Source organism: Vombatus ursinus, unplaced genomic scaffold (assembly GCF_900497805.2).
Source record: "Vombatus ursinus unplaced genomic scaffold, bare-nosed wombat genome assembly UNPS02014779.1, whole genome shotgun sequence".
NCBI classification, from domain to species: Eukaryota; Metazoa; Chordata; class Mammalia; order Diprotodontia; family Vombatidae; genus Vombatus; species Vombatus ursinus.
The window spans coordinates 24,427,359-24,451,113 of NW_020954557.1; the positions used below are offsets into that span (position 1 = coordinate 24,427,359).

The following is a 23,755-nucleotide window of genomic DNA, read 5'->3' on the forward strand; positions in this document are numbered from 1 at the left end:
TCTCTCTCTCTCTCTCTCTCTCTCTCTCTCTCTCTCCTCCCTCCACCCCCTTCTCTCCCTTTCCCAATTTACAGTGTAGTTCATTGAGAGGGACATTCTGTAGTCACTATGTCATACTCTTTCTTGTACTCTGCTCATATAACTTTAATTTGGAGGAAATATAATTATACATTTTATAGTAAAAGTCTGAGAATTAAGTTACAGTCTAATTGTGTGCCCCATGAGATTTGCTCGGTGCTACATAATGTAATAATACACACAAATTACAGAATCTAGGATTTAGAGCTGAAAAACATCTTTAAAATCATCTAGTATGGTCCCTCCTTACCCCTTCCAAAAATATTTACACCTGAGGATATTTAGGCCTAGAGAGGTGAAGGAAATGGTCCAAAGTCACGCATGTTAATAGATGGCAGAGTTGGGTTGAATGATTTGTCACTTATGTTTTGGAATCTCTCATTGTCGGAATGGAGAGCAAGGGGTGGATTGCTGGGTTTTGTTTTGTTTTGTTTTGTTTTGTTTTCCATTTGGGGTGGTTTGATTTTTTTTTTCTGCAGACTATCTAGCAGAATGAATGATTGGTTGGCCTAAGTACTTTTTGGATGTAGCACCTCTAAAATACCCACAGATATTTAGCTGGTTTGAAGGAGATTTTTCTGTAAGATCCTTGGTTTGTACTCTAATGTAGATCTTTTGTCTGCATTGGCTCTGAGGTCCCTCCCAAAGAATGCAGATTGATTTGTTTTTCCTTTATGATTTTCCTTTCCTATGTTGGCACAATGAAGACAACTGGGGTTTTCATATAAGAATACTGACCTAATAAATCATTTTCTGTAATATTACCTCAATGTGTCTGAGTCAATCAACTCTTGATTACTTCACAGATATTTTAAGCATGGCTCTTAAGGGCTATTCTAATGAGCCATTTCCTAGAAAATAAAAATAAGCAAAAACTCAGGAAGCTCTTTTTACATTGCAAGCCTTGAGCATTACAGTGACCTTTGACAAGTCACTGGGTAACCTTTTGGAATTTCTAAGAAGTTGGCTACAGAACAGTCACTGCAATTAAGCTTATCTACTTAGGTTCCCCCCCCCCAACCCCTTTCTGCTCAGGTAGACAAATAAATAACAAATTAATTGTTTTCACCAACTGTTTTCTGCTTTATATTGGAATCACTGACAGCACTGACAGAGACTATCTATTTTAACCTCTTCATTTTATAGATGAGGAAACTGAGACCCAGAAAGTTTAAGAAACTTGCCCAAGGTCACAGAATTAGGAAGAGAAGCCCAATCTCTTGATTTAGAATCCATTTCTTTTTTCTTTATACTTCACTGCTCCCTTCAAATGATGCAGTAGATATATTTTTTTCTATTTCTACAATGGTCATTTTATGTATATGTATATATACCCACATATATACATACATATATACCTACATACACATATATATCTGTCTGTATATATATACGTACATATATATGTCTGTGTGTATATATGCATATATGTGTACATGTGTATATATACGCATACTCATTTGTAATTTTTCACATACTTGCAAATTTCAGTATAGTACATTTTTCAATCTATTTAAACCATAAAGATCTTCTTTCAATCTCTCTAAATGTTGTCTATACCTTATAGCTCATTATATTTTGTGTTTTTCATTTTCCCTTCTACTCTCTATCTTTTCTACTTGCAGACTCTCTGTATAAGCTTCCATTTCAGTCTCAAAAAAATCCTGACTATTCTCTCTTAACCTTTCTTTATTCTCTCACCATATTAGTGTTAATTCTTGAAATCTTCTTACAATTTAACTTTACATTAGAAAAAATTTTATGCAGAAAATTATAATGGTCCTTTGGGAAAGATAATCAGGGTAAAATACTGTGAATTTTTGTTGTTCAGTCAAGTCCAATTCTCCGTGATCTCATTTTGGGGTTTTCTTGGCAAAGATACTGAAGTGGTTTGCCAATTCCTTCTCCAGCTCATTTTACAGATAAAGAAACTGAAGCAGACAGGGTGAAGTGACTTGTCCAGGGTCACACAGCTAGCAAGTGTGTGAGGCTGGATTTGAACTCATGAAGACGAGTCTTCCTGATTCCAAGCCCAGTGCTCTATCCACTTGCCACCTACCTGCCCTAATACTATGGATACCCTAGAGTTATTAGACAATTAATTCACAGCATGATTACTTGGGTACATTCAGTGGTTCTTTTCATTGGAAGAGTTTAACTCCAGAAATACCTAACAATCCCTTGGTTAACCAGCTATATAGAAATATACCTATTCTATTAACTGGACAAAAATCTCAAACTCGAAAGAGACTAATGATAAATACAAAAAGTTGGTCAGGAATACCACACTAATTAAAAATAATCCCAAAAGAGAGACAAAGGAATACAAGGAATGCTGGTCTAGAAGTTAGTAAACCCAGATTCTAATCTCAAGTCTATGTCTCCATAGAATAACTATAAAGAGACACGGTGGTGTGGTACATAAAGTGATAAACTTGGAGATAGAAGAGGCCTAGGTTCAAATTCAGTCTCAGAAGGTTGCTAACTTTGTGACCCTGGAATGCCATTTAATCTGTCTGACCCTCACTTTCTTAATCTGTAAAAATGTGGAAAGTAATAGAACCTACCTCCTAGGGTTGTTATGAAAAGGTTCTAATTCAAATGTTGTTAACCTGAGGTCTGTGACAGATTCTAGGCTGTTGGTGAACTTGCATGGCTTAAAAAAATACCCCAAATACCCAACAACACCTTTATTTTCACAAATGTCTAACCTAAAAATATCATTTCCTTGAATTATAAATGCACACAAGAAACATTATTTTGAGCAGGGGTCCATAGGTTTCATCAGACTGCTGAAAGGGTCCATGATACAAAAGAAAAGGTTAAGAATTCTGGATCTTATTAGATAATTTACTAAATTGCTTTGGAAACTTTGAAGAGTTCGTGTGTAGGCTTTGGCAAGTTAATCCCACTAGGCCTCAGTTTTAATTTAGGGAGTTGGCAAAGATGGCTCCTGAGGTTTCTTTGAGCACCAGAGCTTACATCTTGTGAATTTGTGTGAATTATTAGTTTTATTGCATAAATTCCCATTGCTTTGTCTCAGTTTCTTTATCTGTAGAGATTTGAGTATCTTCTATCCAGTTATACCCCCCCAAAATTAGGGAGCATTGAATCCTCGTACCCAAAATATATGTACTACACAAGGGTGTGCATACCCCCTAAATAGAGAGCCTTTAAAATACTTTTCTATAATATATTATGAAATTAAATGTCATATGGTGAAAGTACTATACATACTCTACAGGTGTAGTCAAAAGATCTGGGTTCAAATCTATATTCAGTACTTAATACCTTTGTGATTTTCAGGAAGTCATTTAAACTCCCAGGCTTTCCATGTTTTTAAATTAAAAGTGTTAGACTAGACAACCCCTAAAAGTTTAATTAAGATCCCAAGATCCTAAATTTCAAAGTAAAAAAAGTAAATTTAAACAAGGAACTAAATTCAGGAGGTCATATTAAAGCACCAATGGCATAATTTCAATGTATAAAAGTTTGAGTCATTCTTATTTCATTTATGCACAAATTTGTCTCAACATGATAAGAATTTTTAAGTCTTTTATAACAGTAGATCAAAACTCATATAAAAGCAAACATCCATGTGCTTGCTTTAAGGAAAATATATTTACCACTGTGATTTTTTTTAAGTCAACCAAGAAACATACAAATGAAAAAGGGCTGGGAGAATAATGGAAAAACAAAGGAGATTTTCGTGATAGTCTAAAAGTCTGATTTTTCACTAACTCAAGATCCAACAGACATCAAAGGTGGCCCATAAAAGACATCAAGAAACAGGCTGCTGAGCATCTTTAAAAGTCTGAATCACATTACATATTAACGATGCTAACAATTCACTACAAAACATTTTATGTCTCAAATATTTTTAGTCCCTGGCTCTTTGTGAGTTTGACTATGCTGTTATTCATTTAATCCAGAAATCCAACACAATGACATAGCAGCGAGTGAGTAAAGCTATGGGGTGACTTTGTGGAGCAAATAAAGTACAAGCAGTTGGAGCCATGACAAAATGATGGATGTCAAACTCCTAAACTTTGGCAGATGTAAGTACACACACCCACTCAGAGCAGAATGCATATGCCAAAAGAATGGGCAGGAAACTGAAATGGGGGAGGTGTAAATAGCACATCATTGCACTAAGAGCGCCTTACTTTTGCAATGGAGCATTGGCGCCACCTGCTGGAAATAGTAGCAACCTTCTTGCAACAAGCCAAAGGAATGAGGAGGGTGGGTTACAGGGTATGCAAAGACAATAGGAATCCTTTAAAAATATACACAATTCTTGGTGCTCTTTAGTTGGGAGCGCCTGATACCAAATTAACTTAACTGAAATTGTACTATGCTAAAGACAAACACGTTTTTTAATAGGTGGCAGATTATTAGTCAAAATTTGTCCATAATTACATTTGAAGAAAGAAAAAATTACTTATTAGGAATATTAATTGATATTTAATTATTAATTAATAATTATAATAAATAATAACTAATTAATTAATAATTAAATTAGGAATATTAAAAAACTATATATCCACATTTTGCTGTATTTTACGGTTTTTTATTTCATGTTAAATCTATTTTTAGTAAGAAAAATTTGTAAAACATATAAATCCTTATAAACCATTTGACTTCCATAACATTACTTAGAAGTTACTTGTTTTCTTTGAATCCTTTTAAAAATGTTTGTTTACTGATTAAAATGTTAACAAAAACTTATAAAATCACTATCATACATACTTGTAATAAATTCTAACCGAAGCAAGTTTGAATTACAAAACCTGCTGCATGTTGAAAACTAGACAGGGAATATACAATTTTAAACAGGGTCAATGAATGAAAATTATTTCACTGATCATTTCTTCTAAGTTTGTGAATTCTCCATTAAACTTTATGATTCTCATCTATAAGTCATAGATTATAGGATTTAGAGTTAGAAGGAACTTTAGAAATGATCTATCTATTTATATTCTCTGATTTCACATGTGAAGAAAGTAAAGAGACAGAGTGACTTGTTCAAGGTCATATTAGTTGTAAATAGGAGAGCTGAGTTGCATCCCTATGTCTTCTGAAATTTTTATGCAGGCATATATACTGTGCCCTTAAAATCCCTGACAAGCCACTGCAAAGTTAAACCATCTCCATATGCCTGAAAATGTTTGGTCACACTAAGATCAGAACTTTCTCTAGCTTTAGGAACAATATTATGGACTGGGATGAAGTGGTCTCTTATTTCTATCCAAGCAGGCAAAAAACCACCCTACCTAATACTCAAGAAGTTAGCCCAGGGATGGGGAACCTGTGGCCTCGAGGCCACATGAGGCCCTCTAGGTCCTCAAGTGCAGCCCTTTGACTGAATCCAAACTTCACAGAACAAATCCTTTTGGGAAATTATAGACCTACAAATAATATTGTCTCTGAATAAAAACAATTCTACTTCTTTCTCCACTTCAAATACTAGACAGCTCCGATCTGATAGCTTCAATATAAAATAAATATTTACCACTAACAGTGAACCCTTAAGACAGCCCCTTTCCAATTATTTTTTTTCCAATGGAAGCTAGCTCAATTGAGTATTTTTTAATGCCAAACTAAATATAATGAAATGGTTTTATTCCTTGAGGAGTTTGAAGTGGGTTTGCAAGAGAATTTCTAAAAACTGGTCAAGCTAACTGAAACAATTCACAAATAATACACCCTACCCCACCAAACCCCAACCCCCAAAGTGTGCATGAGAAAAATGTCTTTTTGTCTTTTAAAAAGACATAAAATCTTTGGAAAGAAACATTCTGAAGAAGGGAAGGGCTTTTCAAATTAAAAAGATCCCAGTGAGCTTTAATTTTTTTGAGGTGGGGTACTGTTTGAAGAAGTATCCTGAGTGCAGTATATTATGTAAAAAAATTTCTGGGGGGAAATCCTGCCAAAAAAGGGTGGGTGGGGTTTCCTATTAAGTTGCCAGCTCTGCTGTGTAACTCTGCAGTTTTAGCATCAGGGAACTGTAAACTGAACAGTTCCTAATGACTGTACAGATAGCTTGCCAGACCTTCCTATGCTTAACAACTAAGATAGTTGGGATTTGCCTTTCTTCCAAAATAGTACTTTAAAATGTACTTCCTTCTAGGGCTTTGGTGAATAATCTAACAATTCATGAAATATACAATCCTTCTAGAAGAACACTGAGGCGTGTGGGGGCCTGTGTGTGCAGGTTCCCCACCCCCTGACTCTGCACAATGTTAGTGAATTGCTCTCCTCTCTCAATGGTAGATGCCTAGTTTGGTCACGAGGCTCCTGTCAAGGGGGTTGGGTTAGCATCCCTTCTGTCCATGAACAATAATGGCAAGGACTACCTTCATAGATATTTATAAAATCTCAAAGTTTAAATGATTTTATTAAAATCATAACTGACTAAAAACAAAGGCAAGGTATTTCATTTAGTCTTACCTATGGACATAATGAATGACATTTGTATGCTTATCTTCCCACACAAATACCTCAAGAAGCTTCCTTGAGCATTTGGAGGAGTAACGAGGATGTCTGGTGATATCTGTACAATGATGGCCTGTCTTTTAATGAGTTAAAGCTGCAAATGCCCCAACATTTGTCATGCAATGAATTTCTACCCATCAAACAAAGTCTTCATATGTGAAAATACCTGCTTTATGCCCTCCATGTTGAATTGAGTTCCCTACCTTCAATTTTCTAACCGCATCTCTCACGACTTCGGTACCTTTGGGCTGTTCCACTTCTGTACTGCCAAGAAACTGAAAATTGTCATCTGTGAGACTTGAGTCACATATGATTGAATCACTTTGCAATGTAAATTTTCAAAATACGATTTGAAAACTAGACAAAACTAAATCTTTTTTAAATTTTAAGGGGAAAGAATACCTTTTAAAAACTCCTTTAATGTAACTTAGAATTGAAAATATTTTATTTGTTGGCTGGGTATTTTTTTCTTCTATTCGAGAATAAAATAAAATACATTACAAAAACAACCAAAAAACTCCCATAACCACCTCTGCCCCCAAAAGTCTCACCTTCCCCAAACAATTCCAGACCAGAAATCTCATATAAAAAGGAATGCTAAAGTTATTGCATTAGGGAGAGGATTACATCTGTGATTTCACTGACGTAAGGAATTTTCAGATGAAAAAACTCCATCTCTCAAGGCAGGCCAGTACCTTCTCTACAACTTAAGAGTCTCAGAGTTTCCTAGAACACTGAGGGGTTAAGTGATTTACCCAAGGTCATACAATCATTATGAGTTAAAGATGGGACATATTTTATAAGATTATTATATTAGTGCCAAATAAATGAGTCTTCCAAGATAAAAATTCAGTGATTATCACTATATTTTAAAGAGTTGAAGCCTTCTTTTAATAAAAATTATCATTGCATTTTAGTTTAAAACTTCAACACGTGCTAATCTGCTCAAACTTTTCTAAGTATTGTTTTAACAAATTTATGGTTTTAATTGCAAAAAGATCTTGACACCTATATTGCTACATAGAGTAATCTGTCTCTAAAATTATCAGCATTCTCTTACAGGTTTAAAAAGTATCCTCATGGGGCATTTTAAAAAAGTTAAAAGTTAAAAACAAATCAAGAAATTTTAATATCTTTTAAAGCTGTATCTAAAATCTTTGCTAGATATGTAGTACAAAAATTAAGATAATTAAATCACAATAGTTAAGGTTTATAAGACTCTTTGAAAAGCACTATGAAGAGGTGGTGATGGTTAATAGCTGACTCATGCAAAGAGTTTTATTAAATAAGGAGAAATTTATAAAAATTAAAATGTTATAAGCATATAAACTCTATTATGATTACTGAATACATGTCAGGGATTAGGGTCCTAAAAAAACAACTCAGTCTATAGCTCCTAAATACTGACATCATATTTTGCATAGCTGAATTTGAAGATCATATCCTTCTATGAAATCAAATTTTGAAAAATGAACAGACATAAGAATTCAAAAATTATGAAGAGATGAAATCAATACTTCATCTTCATTTACTATAATAACTACTTTCACAAGTAGAATTTTACATTCCCTTTTCTGTTGCATTAAGGAAGAAAGAAAGAAGGTAAAACAGTATTGGTTATAGTCAAACTCCATTCATGGTACCCTCAATCCAATTCGTTATGCCATTGTCATGGAGCAAATTCTTACTCCCATGAGTTGAAATCTCTATACTAAGAAGGATGCAATGATACTTGACAATGTAGCTCCGTTCTCATCGCTATATTGCTATGTTCTTCACTCAAAGCACCATTTGCAAAGCAGAACTATCTACCCCAATAATACAAATGAAGTCAATACATACACACGTAATGGGAGGACCGGCTAATGAAGGCTGAGTCCTTAAAGGATGCAGAGATACTTCCTTGCCTGGTTCCAGCCGAAGTGACTGAGTGGAAAGTTTTGAGGGAGCCTACTTCCAGATAGGCACGACTGAGATGCTGCTATGGTGTAGTGATGACAGAATATTTACCTATTGACTGAGGAGCCAAAAGAACTGATGCCTCGGATGTGGCTTAGTTTCCAAACAAAAGGGATGATCAGTCAATATTTCAGTCTCTTACTTGGTATTACTAAAGTAGTTCTGCTGTTTAAGGTCCTTTGGGGGGAAAGCAAATATCCTATTCTCTACCTGGTTGTCAAGTGTTCTTGGGCACATGGTGCCTGATTCTTCTGTTGCTTCTTCTTTCCTGATAATTAGGCGAATGAGTATCCTGAGAAGGAAGCGTCCAAGCAATTGTGTCAATTTCAGATTTCCATCAGAAGATAAACTGGCAACCACAGTTAGTATAAGAGTCCACCAGAAGTGGCAGAGGCCAATGACAGAGGAAGTACCTCCAGATGGAGGCAGAAAGCAGATACTGATGATGGTGGCAACCTCAGAGATCATGACTTCTCCTGATGGAGAGAAGTATTAGCTACAGAAAGGCACCAATCCTAGAAAGATACACCTAACGGGAACTTCATGAGAACGCCACAAAGGGAGAAAAAGACTCCTGGAGCCAGAATCCAGGAGTCAGTCCGTGGCCATATATGTTCCCTAAACAGGTACTTTTAAGTTTTAACACACTTTCCAAAGGGTCCCTGTGTGTTCAAGGGGAGGGTGTACACATTAGTGATACTTTAAAACTACTGTTACTGCTATATCTTCTCAGTAAATACCTTTTGTAAAACCTAACAAAGGTCAATGGGTTCATTAATAATTGGAAGAACATCAGTAGAAACACAGGAGTGACAGTGTTAAAAACTCCAGCCCCTCAGAGTTACTTCTAGATTCCTGAGGGAAGCAGTAATCTTTGCCCTCTACCTCTGAGGACTCCAGACTGACAATGAGAATGTAAGTTAGGACACTGAGCTCAGAGGGGGTAATACACACCTAAGAAAGACCCATCCTTGCACTTATATCCCCATTCTCTCTAATAACACATGTACAACCAGAATTCAGGCCCTCACCAGCTCTCTCCTGGATTAGAAGGCAGCAGGTAGCCAAGTCTGAAGTCTCTTTTCATTATAGTCTGTCCTCCACTGAGTTTGCCTAAGTGATTTTTCTAAAGTATAGGTCTGACTTGGTCACTCCTTTGCTCAAGAAGGTCTAGTGCCTCCCTATTCTTTCAGGATCAGATATAAACTTCTCTATTTTAGCATTCACAACTCTTCATAACCTGGACCCTTCCTAGTTTGCCATACACTTTACTCCCCTCCATAAACCCTACAATATAGCTATTGGTCTACTTGCAATTTCTATAAGATGACATTCAACCTCTTGTCTTTGTTTTGTTCTGGGTGTCCCTATGCCTGGAATACTACCTCTTTACCACTCTTTTACCTCTTCCTTTTGGTTTCCCTGGCTTCTGTCAAAACTCAGTCCAAGTCTTACATTCTGCTAGATGCCTTCCCTATACCCTGCCCCCCAACCCTCATTTGCTAGTGCCTTACACTCCCTAATACTTTTCATGTATTCTGCATTATCTTGTAAATGCTGTTGTTGTTCAGCTATTTTTCAATGGTGTCCAACTCTTTATGACCTTATTTGGGGTTTTCTTGACAAAATACTAGAGTAGTTCGCCATTTCCTTCTCCAGCTCATTTTTTTTACAGATGAGAATACTGAGGCAAACAGGGTTAAGTGACTTACCCAGGGTAATACAACTAGTAAGTGTCTGAGGTCAGATTCAAACTCAGGAACGAGCGCAAGCCTGCTACTCTATCCACTGTGCTACCTAGCTGCCCTAGCTATGTACATATCATCTCCCTCTTTGCAACGTATGCTTCTTGAGGAAAGTTTTTGCCTTTCTTTGTATCCCCAGTGTTTAGCACACAGCAAGCTTTTAAATAAATACCTATGGATTGACTTATTATATGATGTTTCTACCAATAAGCCAAACTTTGAATTAGAAATATTTATTCTTATATCATAAAGGCACATTAGTAAATCTGACTTTATATCTTTTCCATGGAATTATTCAAGCATTCACCCTGAAAAATGTCCTAACAATGTGCAAGCATCCAAAAGCAAAAAGTAGTGGTCTTTGTCAGTGTATGAATTACCAAGAGAGAGCTACAGAGGTCAGAGAAAGAACAAAACAAAACAAAAAAACAGTACAGACAAGGGCAGAGAATAGCAGGAGACAGGAATTTAAGGCGAAGGACTTCCCCTTCCCCTTTGTTAACTTAGGAAAGGAGAGAATAAGGTGAAGGACTTGACTGCCTTTGGCAAAGACTCCTCTTTATTAGACTTCACTCCATAGTATGTATCTGGCATCCAGCACAACCTTAATTCCGTATGCTTACATCTAAATTCACCTACCAGTTACTAGAGAAGGGCCAATAAGTGGATTATTTAGAAAAGGTGGCATATAGTCCCGGGTACTTAATTTGCACAATTGTACAACATAAAGCAGTAGAATAGCTTAAGGTCTTGCTTCAGGGACTAAGAATACAAAAAAATAAGGGACAAGTGCAAATTAATTATGGGCAATTATTTATTTATTTATTGGGTATTATCTAGGTCAACAATGGCCTGAAAGTATTTCAGAAACTGTTTTTGGAAGGAAATATTCATAATCTGGCAAAAATTTCAGGAATTTGATTGCTGTGTGCAAGTAGGCCCATATGGGAAAATTATGGAAGGCCTCCAATAGATTCTAAATAAATGAACTTCTACTAGTGCTTCAGAAAACTATTAAAATTTTAATTCACCATGTCCTTAATTAAACACATGAGTTAGGAGCATAGAGAGAATTACCTGAACAAGAGTAGAAGTCAAATTAAATTAGAAAGTGTGTGCTGACTCATACATACATGCCCATTTCTATATCAGTTAACACATGGACGTGGCTATGCCAAGTAATGGGAGATAATTCCCATGTAAGTAATTAACTTTAAAGTGAAAAATCTGTGAATATTGATGACAATGTATTCCTTACATTCTTTTCTTTTTAAAAGAAATTTTAAAAATATACTAATATATTTTGCTTGGATTTAACATTGTAAATCTAAAGTGTTAAATATTTTAAGATGCTCAAAATTTGAATGTAAATCATTCTGAAAAAGTGACATCCTGTTGACAATAAACATTATTATGCCATAGCACATACCTATAGGTATCAGAAACAGAAAAACAAATCTGAGAGCCATCCAAAACCGTTGACTATTTGGTTCTGAGTTTATCAGACTCAGAAAAGTAACATATTCATAACTAATTTTCTTTCTTTGGATTAAAACTCAAATCTTTAATTCCTCCTAAGTCCCTTTCTAAGGATTGTATTATTTTGTATATTGTGCTTATCACTAATACCAACAGAACAAATTGAAGTGTGTAGATATTTTAATTGGTTGTGACTTATTGCTGCCATTTGGAACTAACCAATTTGTTCCCCTCAAAAGGGTTACTTTCTGTATACAGGCTGTGCCATATGCACACAAAGAGGGGCTGCAATGATGTATTAATTAAATCACCATATTCAGGAAATATATTTGCTATCAATTTGGAAAATGAAAAGGATTCTTTCTGACTCAGGAACCTGAACTAGTCCCACTAACTTCTTTCTTCCTGTATCTTTACTCCTTAAATCTGGAAGTTATATCTACTATCTCATCTCACTTAATGAAGTCATACTCTAAAGAGGGCCAATTCAGTGGGCCTATTGTCGTAGCTGTAAAGTAATGCCTCTTTCCACCAAACTCTAGTAGTGCTTTGTTTCTTCCGAATGCAATTATATATGATGTGCACTATACTTATCTGTATGCATATCTTATCATCTCTACTGAGTTATAAGCTCCTTCGGAACAATGAGCATATCTTATTTGTTATTTTTGTTTCTCCTTCAGTGCCATGCACTTAATTACAGTTATTTTCTGGGTTAATATGATCTTGGACAAGCTGTTGTCTCTGTTCCCTATCTGTAATATGGGGATAAAATAACAATAATTAGACCAATGATAAATAATAATGATGCCATTCCTCCTCTGAGATTCTGCAAAGGGAACAGATAATACATTTCAAGAGTTTCTGAGATATTTCAATGAAATAAATAATATGACATGCCATGCATGATATTGCTCAATAATGACAATTACATCCTTTCAAAACTTTTGCCTATTTTCTAGGCTATGTACCAGCATAACATATACTTTAAAACTTATCTTTCCTTTTGTTTTTACTTGAAGTCAGAGTAAAACTTTTAAAGTATTTGCATTTTACCTAACGATGCAAGAAGGACATCTATTTTTCAGTATGATGAAAAATAATACAGTGTGAATTTTAAATATTCTTACAGAAACTAAGGAAGTACTATAAATCAATATTCACAAAAAGAAAGTTAAAAAAAATCTCAGTTTTAATATTCCTGCTCTCCCATCTGAAAGATTACTTGCTTTATGGTGAGGTAAGTTTTGTTGTGTTAAGCAATATTGCATGATGAATGAAACCAATTTCTCCATGAAGAAAAGTCAGAACAAAAAATTCTTTGTGGCATTTGATACTGTCATTAGTAGTTCTTCCTTTATTTCTCCTTTAAGCACTTAGGATTGTATAGGTTGGCTGTATACACAGCTCACAATTTGATCAGATAAATTCTGAATTGGAAATTATTTTTCTTTGTATTGCAATATATTTTACTCCAGATTTGGTTCTCAATTTTCCACACTTTGACTCATTTAGAAGTATAAGTACAGTTTTCAGAGTCCCTGCAGGTACTGATTAGGCCGCAATGGGAATGAATGTGATATATTTCTTTGGTTTTATAGAAGAAATTTCCTTAAACAATTAAAATTTCCTGTGAATTGATCCCACATTGAGTGCTTTATTTTCTAATAAAAGAATAAATGTTCTTCTGAAACAATGCATTCCTACTCTATTAATTGGGCAGCCAGGTAAAGTAGTGCAAAATTTAAAAATGATTTAGAGGAAAACATAATGGAAGATGAAGCCTGAGACAGTTCTTAAAAATATAGAATTAAAGGACAACTTTATCTTTTTATGACTCTGTATTGTCCAAATGTTTATTACACATGACACACACTTTTACTGGCTTTCTGTAGTACATCAAAAACTTAAAGAAAATGAATAGTTTTTAATATGCCAGCTACAAATAAACTATTTGGCATCTATAAAGCAAACTTGCTAAATAAATTATAGATCTTCTGACCTTTATATTTATCTGAATAATTCAATTTAAGTACTTTAGCATTCTAGTTAGATGTGTTATAGAAATGAAGTGATTTCAATTTATTAAAATTTGAATGTTATGAAATAATTTCAGGCTTTGCTCACTATATATTTGAAACAATGTTTTTAAAAGGTATGCGTGCATTTACCTATGCATGTGTACATATATATACATACATGTTTATATGCCCATATACAATTTATTTTACCGAATAATAAGATAACATATTTGTCTTTCAGAGTAAAACAATGAAAACTCTTAAGATACATGTTTTGATAATACATGTCTTTCTTCCACAGCTATTGTTGATTCGTCTCATAAACAAAATGTTTTTCTCCTAAAATGTTCTTCTAAAATGTATTTACTATTATTTCCTTTCACTGTTCTGCCTTTTTTCCCTTTTTCCTGTTAAGCATTTTCTCCCAATGTTGTCTGTACTCCCTCACCCTCTAAACACTGTGAACTCTTGCTTGATTACTCTATTTGTGAATCAATTCAAAATTTTCTAAATAACATAAATTTTGAATAGTACTTTTAAGACTTGTTTTTCTTCCAGTAGAGAGCAGTGTTGGACATCATATCCTAACATTTGTAACATCTTTTCTTGATCCAAAAATGTTATTTCAAAAATGGCTCACAGAATTTTACAAAACATATTTTTTGGGGGGAAGCAGACTAGCCAACCGGAATAAATCCAAATGCTAAAAAATTACAAGATCTCACAGGGAGTAACAGAAAGAAATTAATGTTAAACTGCTGCTGAAAATGTACCTTATTCAAGTTAATTTATATGGCACTCAAAACAGCCTAATATTCTATAGACAAAGTTCGAATTGTGGCAAGACAAGTATGCCACAACTGGGGTAGAAAATGAATGCAAATTACAGCTTTAGAATGTGAACCCTTCATCTGTCATTAAAAAAAGAAGTCAAAACTAAAAGTTTCATGACTTCCAGGTAGGCTTAAGCAGGCAGTTAGGTGGTGCAGTGGGAGACGGTGTTGGACCTGGAGATATGCAGACTTGAGTTCAAATCCTGCCTTCTAGGATACTTACTAGCTGGGCAAATCACTTAATTGTGTTTGCCTCAACTTCTTCATCTATAAAATCTACCTCCCAAGGTTGTTCCGAGGATCAACTGAGATAATATTTGTAAAGGGCTTAGCACAGAGCCAAGCACACAGTTGGTACTATAGAAATGCTAGTTATTATTAGGAAATTTGGGCAGATCACAAATAATAAATATTAACAATGGTCACTTAGGAAGCATGAAAGGGGAGTGAAGATGAGACAGTAAAGCTAACAGTGAATAATACATGGCAGTAATTTGAACATATAATTGAGATGGTTTGCTTGAAATCATCTTAACCCTACCTGAGTGATGAAACCAATGCATAAACTTTATTGCCACCTGACTGTACCCACGAGATAGGCCATAGTGGTCTAAGCCAATTTAATTTTATAGTCCTGATTCAGCTGACTTGTCATGTCACAATGCCAAGAAATGCAGGGGGAAAAAACATAATAATGAAAGAAAACTATTAACAGTGAATTGAAAGCAGGTCAGACATAATTGGGTTTTAAACCATTACCTAATTAGAAGTACCATTATCTCGGAATATATAAAAATGTTACTAAAAAGGAAGGTTACCATTTCTAGTGTACAAATAATATATTTTTGAAAGATGTTTTTTTTTAATTTATGGACATTCAGTTATATTCAATATCATTTTCTGTGTGGCTGGTATTTAAATTTACTTTACTTAACTTTTCAAAACTAACTTTTTTACATTGATGGTTCATTTTGTTATTATATTATTATATTATATTGGGAGTGAGAATCATGTGTTTGTTATTGACTTGATGCAAAATTTTTCTCACATAATATTCCGAGGTTAAATCCAAAAAACTAATCAAAGATAGGTAAGTCAAGGTACAGTTGTTGGAGTTTTTTTGGGGGGAGTGGGAACAGTTATTATTTCCATCTTAGCATATATACTATCTCTTTGATGAAGGATGCAGGATATTTTGGGTTATAAATACCAGGACCGTATCAAAATCTGTTCTGATGACTAGAAGAGTAGCTTCAATTGAAAGAAGTGACTCTGTTCCTAATGGCTCACAATATTCTGTGCTATAAATCCAGATTAGTGGTGTGCCTAGTTACTTACACGTATCCTCCCCCATTAGAATGTTTGCTTCTTGAAGTAGGGGTTCTTTTTGCTTTCATTTTTTTACTAGTGCTTAGCACAGCACCTGGCATATAATAAGCACTCAATAAATACTTGTTGACTGACTGAAATATGAAACAACCTTCAGTCATACATAGGCCTCTCCCATTTCTGTATGGAAGGTAACAAATTGATAGATAAGGTATGAGAAACAGCGCTAAGAATTACACAGTTTTCAGACCAACTCTAAACATTAATTTAACTAATACTACTCTAAATTTGAAATCCTTGTCCACTGATCAATGATAAAGAATGCTACTGTAGGAACTGAATTAATCATATTAACATTTTAATTATTGCTATAACTGAATCTAGACAATAAAAGAAAATAAGAGCTCAACTGGAGAATGGTTTCTTGCTTCTCCTTATTTTGTGTCCAAAGACAAAAAGAAATTCTATTTCACTGGGTACTTGGTCTTTTCACATTACAGTGTTGTATAATAAGCACTGGCAAACAGACCACCAGGAGGATAATTGCAACCCATGAGCCAACAATTTTTGCTAAGATGAAGAGACTGAGCAAGTTCATGGAGAACACAGTTGAGACCGTTTTAATTAAATAAAAAATATACTTTAATATTCAGTAACTTCAATGCAGAAGAACTTGGCAAAAGTATGACTACTTTCTGTAAGATTTGGAATCAAGATTCTAAGCCTATTATTTTGTTATTGTGTTTCTGAAGGCTTGGCATTACTGCAAGGGGCTGTAGTTAGACTAGATAGTGCTATGGGAAGGATTATGAAAAAAAGCTTTCCCCTAGGAAACCTTGCTGCCTTCAGAACAATGAAAACACTTGTCTAACTTGCTATAACAAATTACCTGTTAATGTATTTTCTCAGACTATTACCACTCCCACCACCTGTCACTCAGTCCCTAAGCCTCACTAGCTTTACTTTGAATAACTTCATTAATCTCCTAACTTTGTATAACCTCATAACTTTGTACCATTTCTGTTTAATTATTTTGTCAACTCTAATGATTATAAAAATGTTCAGCCTTGGCTGTGTTGGTAAAGGGTTTGGTTTTGGCATAAAATGAGTGCATCTGTAGCCTTATTTTCTGTAGTTTTTTTTTTCCACCTTCAAGTACTAAAGGCTGTCTCTGCTAAGCAAGAAAAAAAGAGAGTACTGAGTTAGATTTTTAAAAAGAAAAGAGTTACGAAGTCCAAGACATGGTCAGAAAAAAAGGGAAAAAAAACAAAAATGAAAAAAAAATATTATTAGATTCTAATGAAAGGAAATGATTGGTTACTGATGTGGAAGTCATTCCTATGTTAATGATCGATCTAGTTAGCCCATCAACTTGTAAGATCAAAATCAACACTAAATAAGAAAAAAGTATTATGTACAACTGAAGTGACTACTCGTTGACCTATTTAAAGAAGCTTTTGATGAAAAAAAATGGGAAATGCTTTGGGGCCATTGACTTACCCTGTCTCCATTTTCCAAGCAAGATTAACCAATATAAGTTAATTGCTACAATAAAGAGACTAAAGGAGACTAGAAAATGTCTTAGCATTCAAACACTTAATCCCCTCACTAAGTGGAGAGATATAACAGCCAAGGGCAACACTGGTTTAGAGAATAAACTTCTCTGTAAAAACTTACAGAGAAAAATGGTAGAAGATTATAAACAATAATGTCTCATAAAATAGTGAGAAACAAGGGATAGTAAAATTAGTTTACGGAAAGTTTGGCAAGAAAGCCAATTAATCCAGTGCATAGAAAGAAAAATTAATGATGAAACTGGAAAGGAAACAACAAAAAGTTTAAAAATGGGGGGGGGGGGAGAGAATACATCAAGATTTCTATTCCAAAAAGCATTTTCTCCATTAAAGGAAATGAAGGCACTACATTTGGATTTATCACCATAGCCCCCAAAATGCTGGATGAGTTGACAAAAATGACATCAAAGAAAACAAAAATTAAAATGATAATTACACTAGACTAGGGGTGAGGAACCTTAGGCCTTGAGGCCACATTTGGCCGTCTAGGTCCTCAAGTGCAGCCCTGCACTAGACCAAGTAAACGTAGAGAAGAAATTGAAGGTGACACTGTTTTGAGGCCATTAAGGGATGAAGTCTCAAGTTGTCTCAAAGATGAGAGGAGACCAAAAAATCGAAAACACATCTGGACCTTTATTATTAGCAAAAAAATGAAAAGCAGATCAAGATATAATCAGTAACTACCAACCCAAATGCCTACTTTTCCATCTCCACAAAATCTTTATGAAAATTACCTACAAATTTATCAAGGACATTGATGATAAAGATAGGAAAAGGAAACAGGCCATTTTCTATAGCAGATCATATCTACAGCAGATACACACTTGACTAAAATGAGTAAGAACAGAAGATCCTACAGTGCTTATTGTTTGTTGGCTATAAAATCAAACATATTTTTAAAAAAAACACTTGATTCAGTAGGACAAAATATCACTTCAGTCTCTTCTTCAACAAGGTCTTAACCATGTGCAAGTTAAAATCACTAAGATTCCTTGAAACAAGAAATAAAATTGTTTGGTGACTGATTATTAATATCAAGTGAGGTTAACAATGTTTATTATTTACAAGGGAGGTGTATGAGGGGGAGGGGGATGGCACAAATGAAGCATAAAAGAGTGAGACGTGTTCAGTAAAGCTATTTTGGATGATGACATTCTAAATCCAAAAGAGATTCCCTGGAGGTTCTCGAGATGCTCCCTTTTTATGTAAATGACACTCAGCTGATTGGATCAAGGAAACCAGAGAGGCTCTTAAATATGGTTCTTATTATTCATAAGAATGCAACCTATCAAAAATGGAAGGAAAAAAAAAGCAGAGGAAGAATTTCTGTTGTTCAAGTCATGATATGTGGAAGGACATGTACAGCTATTTCATCAATACATCATCTTAGACCCTATGGATGGAACTGAACAGGAGGGAGGAAAGTGCCTTTAGGAAACTGCACATTGTTTTAATGCCTCCAAGCAAAGGTTGTTTTTCTAACATCAATATTTTTCTGATGATGCTGTAGAACCATAAGTCATAGAATATCAGTCTCTGAAAAAGTAAAGTTGTGAATCATCCAAAGGACAACAGAGAGGCACATGGTGGGCATGAATAAGCTGCAATCTATCAGCAATAAAGATGATAGAGGAGAAGTTGCATAAAGAATGTCATAAGCAATATATGGCTAGAAAAGGAGGCAAGTTATCATGTAGTTAAAAGAAGGAGTAGCTGATGACCACCCTACCTATTGCATTTGCATCCCTGTAACCAATCAATTAACATTAAGTATATCTACTATATGCCTGCTACTGGGATAGATGTTGATGATTCAAAGACAAAATGAAACCATCTCTGCACTCAAAGAGATTACATTTCATGTCAAGAGAGCTAGAGTAAAACCCCAAAATCCCTTGGGATGGGGTAGGAGGGAAATTTAAGGGATGACATAGACAGGAGTTTTGCAGAATGAAAAGGTATGGATGGATTGCACTGGTATGGATGGACCCACTGAGAACAACCGTATCAGTAAGACCAAACATAACATGTCAAAGAATCTAAGTATCAATACTTCTGTGCTATATTCTTACTATTTCTTTCTCTTGTTACAAGACAAAAGCAGCTCCCTTTTCTGGTCATGCATATCCCTGATCCATTTTCTACCCCTTCTTGAGCACGTTATCATTGACTTATACTATATCTGACTTACAACCATTGTTTTTTGGGACTACTGAAATTCTGATTGTTTTAAGATTATTGGATACCAGAATACATAGCCATAAAGCATGACCAAAAGCATACTGGTGTTTAAAAAAATGTCTTTCACAGCAAGTAATAGTAGCCTGTGGTCACTGAAAATGCATCAATTATTTCCCAAAAGAAATGTAGTCAAATTTCCATTTTACTCTTCAATTCAGGGTCCAACTCAGTGCTCCATCTCCAATGCCTTTGCTTGATACAAATGTGCTAAAAGATTAAGTGAATGAGTTTCCATTATAATCAGGACAATAAACACTTTTCACCCACTCTCCTGCACACCCTCTGTCATTATGGGATTTGTAGATGGATGGGAATCTCACTGAGCACTGATAGTGTTACTACATTTAATGAAGTCAATACAATGTCACCCAAAAAGCCAGTGCATCTGGATAGTTCACCATTTATAAAGAATCTCTTGTTGGGCTTTGGATGAGCCTTTCTCCATGATACAGGCATCTCTGGCAATGATACATCTCCTTATTTTGGACCTTGCTTAATTCTGATACTTCAAAAAAACAAAACAAAACAAAACAGAAAATGTACACTTGCTCAATAGATCAGTCACATCCAATTCTCCATGACCCCATGAATCATAGCATACCAATACTGTTCATGGGGTTTTCTTGGCAAGGATACTGAAGTGGTTCACCATTTCCTTCTTAGAGGCAGAGGTTAAGTAACTTGCCCAGGGTCACACAGCTAGTAAGTGCCTGAAACCATATGCGAACTCAGGTCTTCCTACCTTCATACCCAGTGCTCTATCTACTGAGCCATCTAGCTGCCTCTCAAAACTGTATATAAGTAAATACTAATATAAGTAAAGGAAAATAAACATACAAGACAAAAAAATCTGTATCCTTATTAGATTAATAGTGCAAAGATTCTGTTTTGCTTTGGTGAATAAACCCTACCAATAGCTTTATTTTAAAACACTAGATCTGGAGTCAGTCAGTTAGATAATAAATATTTATTAAGTACCTACTGTACTCAGTGCTGAGAATACAAAAATAAAAATAAAGACAACCCCTGTTCTCAAGAGCTCATGATCTAATGGGGGAGATAACATGCAAATAACTGTGTACAAATGAACTATATACAAGAAAAACTGGGAAGAGAAGGCACTACAACTAAGAAGGATCAGGACAGACTTCCTGTAAAAGACGGAATTTTGGCTGGGGTTTAAAGGAAACCAAGAAAGTCATGAGGAAGAGACCAGGAGGGAGAGTATTTCAGGCATAGAGGGTAGTCAATGAAAATGCCTGAAGGTGGGAGATTGGAATCTTATTCAAGGAACAGCAAGGAAGCCAGTGTTCCTAGCCAAAGAATATGTTGGGGTTGGAGAGGGTGGTTTAAGGTGTAAGAAGGACAGAAAGTTGAGAAAGAGGCCAGGTTTTAAAGGGCTATGAATGCCAAACAAAGGATTCTATATGTGATCCTGGAGGTCAATGGGAGTCAATGGAATTGACTGGGGGGGGGGGGTGATATTGTCAGAACTGTGCTTTGGAAAGATCATTTTGACAACTGAATGAATAGACCAGAGTGTTTCAGGAAAGACTTGTGTCAGGTAGACCAACCAGCAGGCTACTGATAAGGTCTAGCACCAGAGCAGTGGCAATATCAAGAGGTGGGAAAGGGGCATATACAAGAGATGTTACAAAGGGGAAAATTGGCAGGTCTTAGATACAGGTTAGATATGGGGGATGAGAGTTAAAAAATAGAAGGTTGCAAGCTTGGGTGACTGGGAGGATGGTGAAATCCTCAATAGTAACAGGGAAATGTGGAAAGGTAGAGAGTTTGGGGGAAGAGATGATGAACTCAGTTTTGGACCTTCTGAATTTAAGATGTCTTATAGGACATTCAGTTCGGGGAATCCAATAGGTAGGTGGAAATGAGAGACTGGAAGTTAGCAAAGAGTTTAGTGCTGTATAAACAGATTCGAGAATCATCAACCTAGAGATGACAACTGAATACACAGGAACTGATGAGATCAAGAGGCAGAGGACCTAGGTTCAAATCCTCACTATTTCTACTATTTATATGACTTTGGGTCCTCTCTCAACTTCAGTCTCTTTTTTTATAAAATTAAGAGATTGTACATGATCTCTGATCATAATTTATCACTACACTGGTACACTGTATTGTAATCTTTTTATATTTACTGTAGGTCTGAGCTAAATTTAAATAAAGTATGACAAGATTCCAAAGTGACTACTAATAACAGGCCATAAACATAAGCTCCATGTTCATCTATATTACCTTTATGTTGGTATTGCTCATGTAGGTTAAAAATTGGGCTTGAATACTTTTTGAAAATTTACTTTAAATTCAAGAATTGTAATCACTCATTGGTTATAGGACAGAGAGTTTCTATTTGCCATGATCTTCCCAAATATTGTCTTCAAATTCTCTAAATCTTACTTCTCACACAAAGCCAACAGGATAAAAAAACCAAGAGTAGCAATTCATATTTATGCAGGACTTTGAAGTTTACAGAACTCTTTCCTCACAATAAACTCATTCCACAGAGAAGGAAACTGAGGCCTAGAGAAGTGGTGAAATAATTTGCCTATAATCTCACACCTAGTTTGTTAGAATTTTAATCCATTTGTGATGCCAAAGCCTTTCACCATACCACACTGCTGGTATTTAAATTACTTGTGAAGTTCAAAGAGCTGGAAAAAAAAAAGCTACACAGAATTTTTTTTTAAAAAGTATAACAATGGAAATTAGGATCAATTTAGAATTTAGCAAACAATACATGAGAGATTGTAAAATGATCAGTTTAATTTTTTAAAATGTGCTTTAAAGCTTTCCTAGAAATTTCCTAACTTTAGAAAACACAATGAGCTAGCCAAAGACAAAGCTTGATTACAAACTCCAAGCTAATATGTGAAAGGGAAGTAATTATTATCTGAACTCAGTGGACTAAGGTCATCAAAACAAGCTAGTATAGAAAAGCAGATACGCAGAAATGAAACAGAACAAAAACAATACCCCTTTGGTTTAAAAAAAAAAAAGCAAATGCCAACATCCAAAACAACATTACGGTGGATAAAGAACAAAGTAAGAAAGGTAAAGTCATGATCTATATACATCCTATGAGAGTATCAGATGGAAAAGGCACAAAACCCGCTCCAACTATTCTTTGTACCAAAAAACAGAAGAGAGCTGAATAGCTTCTCATCAGTTTCAATGGCTGAAATATAACAAAAAATAAGTTAGCATTATTGTCTCAATACTTAGGATAATGAAAGCAGTTGCATTTGAGAGGGGCAGAAATTATACCCATTTTTGAGAGGTGATAGGGAAGAGTGAATCTTTCCTCACAGCAGCTGGTCGGAATTTAATTTTGCTTAATTGTATATTAGAGAATATACAAACATAAACAAACCATATCTCTACCAACTTTGGCCTTTGGAACTCATGTTGCTGGATCATATGATAGCTAAAACACTGTTAAGATTTCATTTAAATATATTTTCCCCCCTAAGTCTCAGGGGAAGGGACTAGTCAGAGACCTAGTGTTTTCTGGCATGAATTTGTAGCACATAATCTGCTCTTCACTGAATTACTTTGCTATAACCTAATAAAATCCCAAGGGTGCAGAAAGTATATGGCTTACTTCATCTGACATTAAAGTTTTAATCAATTGCTTTTAGCCATTCCTTGTTTTACTTTCCTTCTTATCAATAGGATCCATTTTTTATATCTGACTCTGGGGGTTACTGTCTTTGCTTGCTAATATAACCTATATCCTGCCTTTTTATGCCTAGCTTAAACTCTGTGTCCTCTTCTCATTTGTATCATATTATCTGATTTCTCTTTTTTCTCCCTCTCTTCCCTTTCTTCTTTTCCTTCCTCTCTTCTTTCTTTTCTGTTTTCTTCCCTTTCTCTGTCTTCTCTTTTTTTCCCTCCATCTCTCTCTTTCTCTTCTTTATCTGCTAATACTCCACTTTACTATCTAGAAGGATCAATGAACTTTTGTCCAAGCCCTAAGTCTA

At 35.1% G+C, this 23,755-nt stretch overlaps 1 protein-coding gene across 5 annotated transcripts in view; it reads right to left on the reverse strand.

Annotated features, from left to right (window-relative positions):
- The window catches only part of GULP1 (GULP PTB domain containing engulfment adaptor 1), a 370,686-nt gene that overhangs the window by 73,539 nt on the left and 273,392 nt on the right, over positions 1–23,755 (reverse strand). For all 5 annotated transcript variants that reach the window (XM_027865950.1, XM_027865951.1, XM_027865949.1 and 2 more), the window contains one exon: positions 6,777–6,848. In XM_027865950.1, the coding sequence (XP_027721751.1) occupies positions 6,777–6,848 (72 nt within the window). The remainder of the gene's footprint in view (positions 1–6,776; positions 6,849–23,755) is intronic.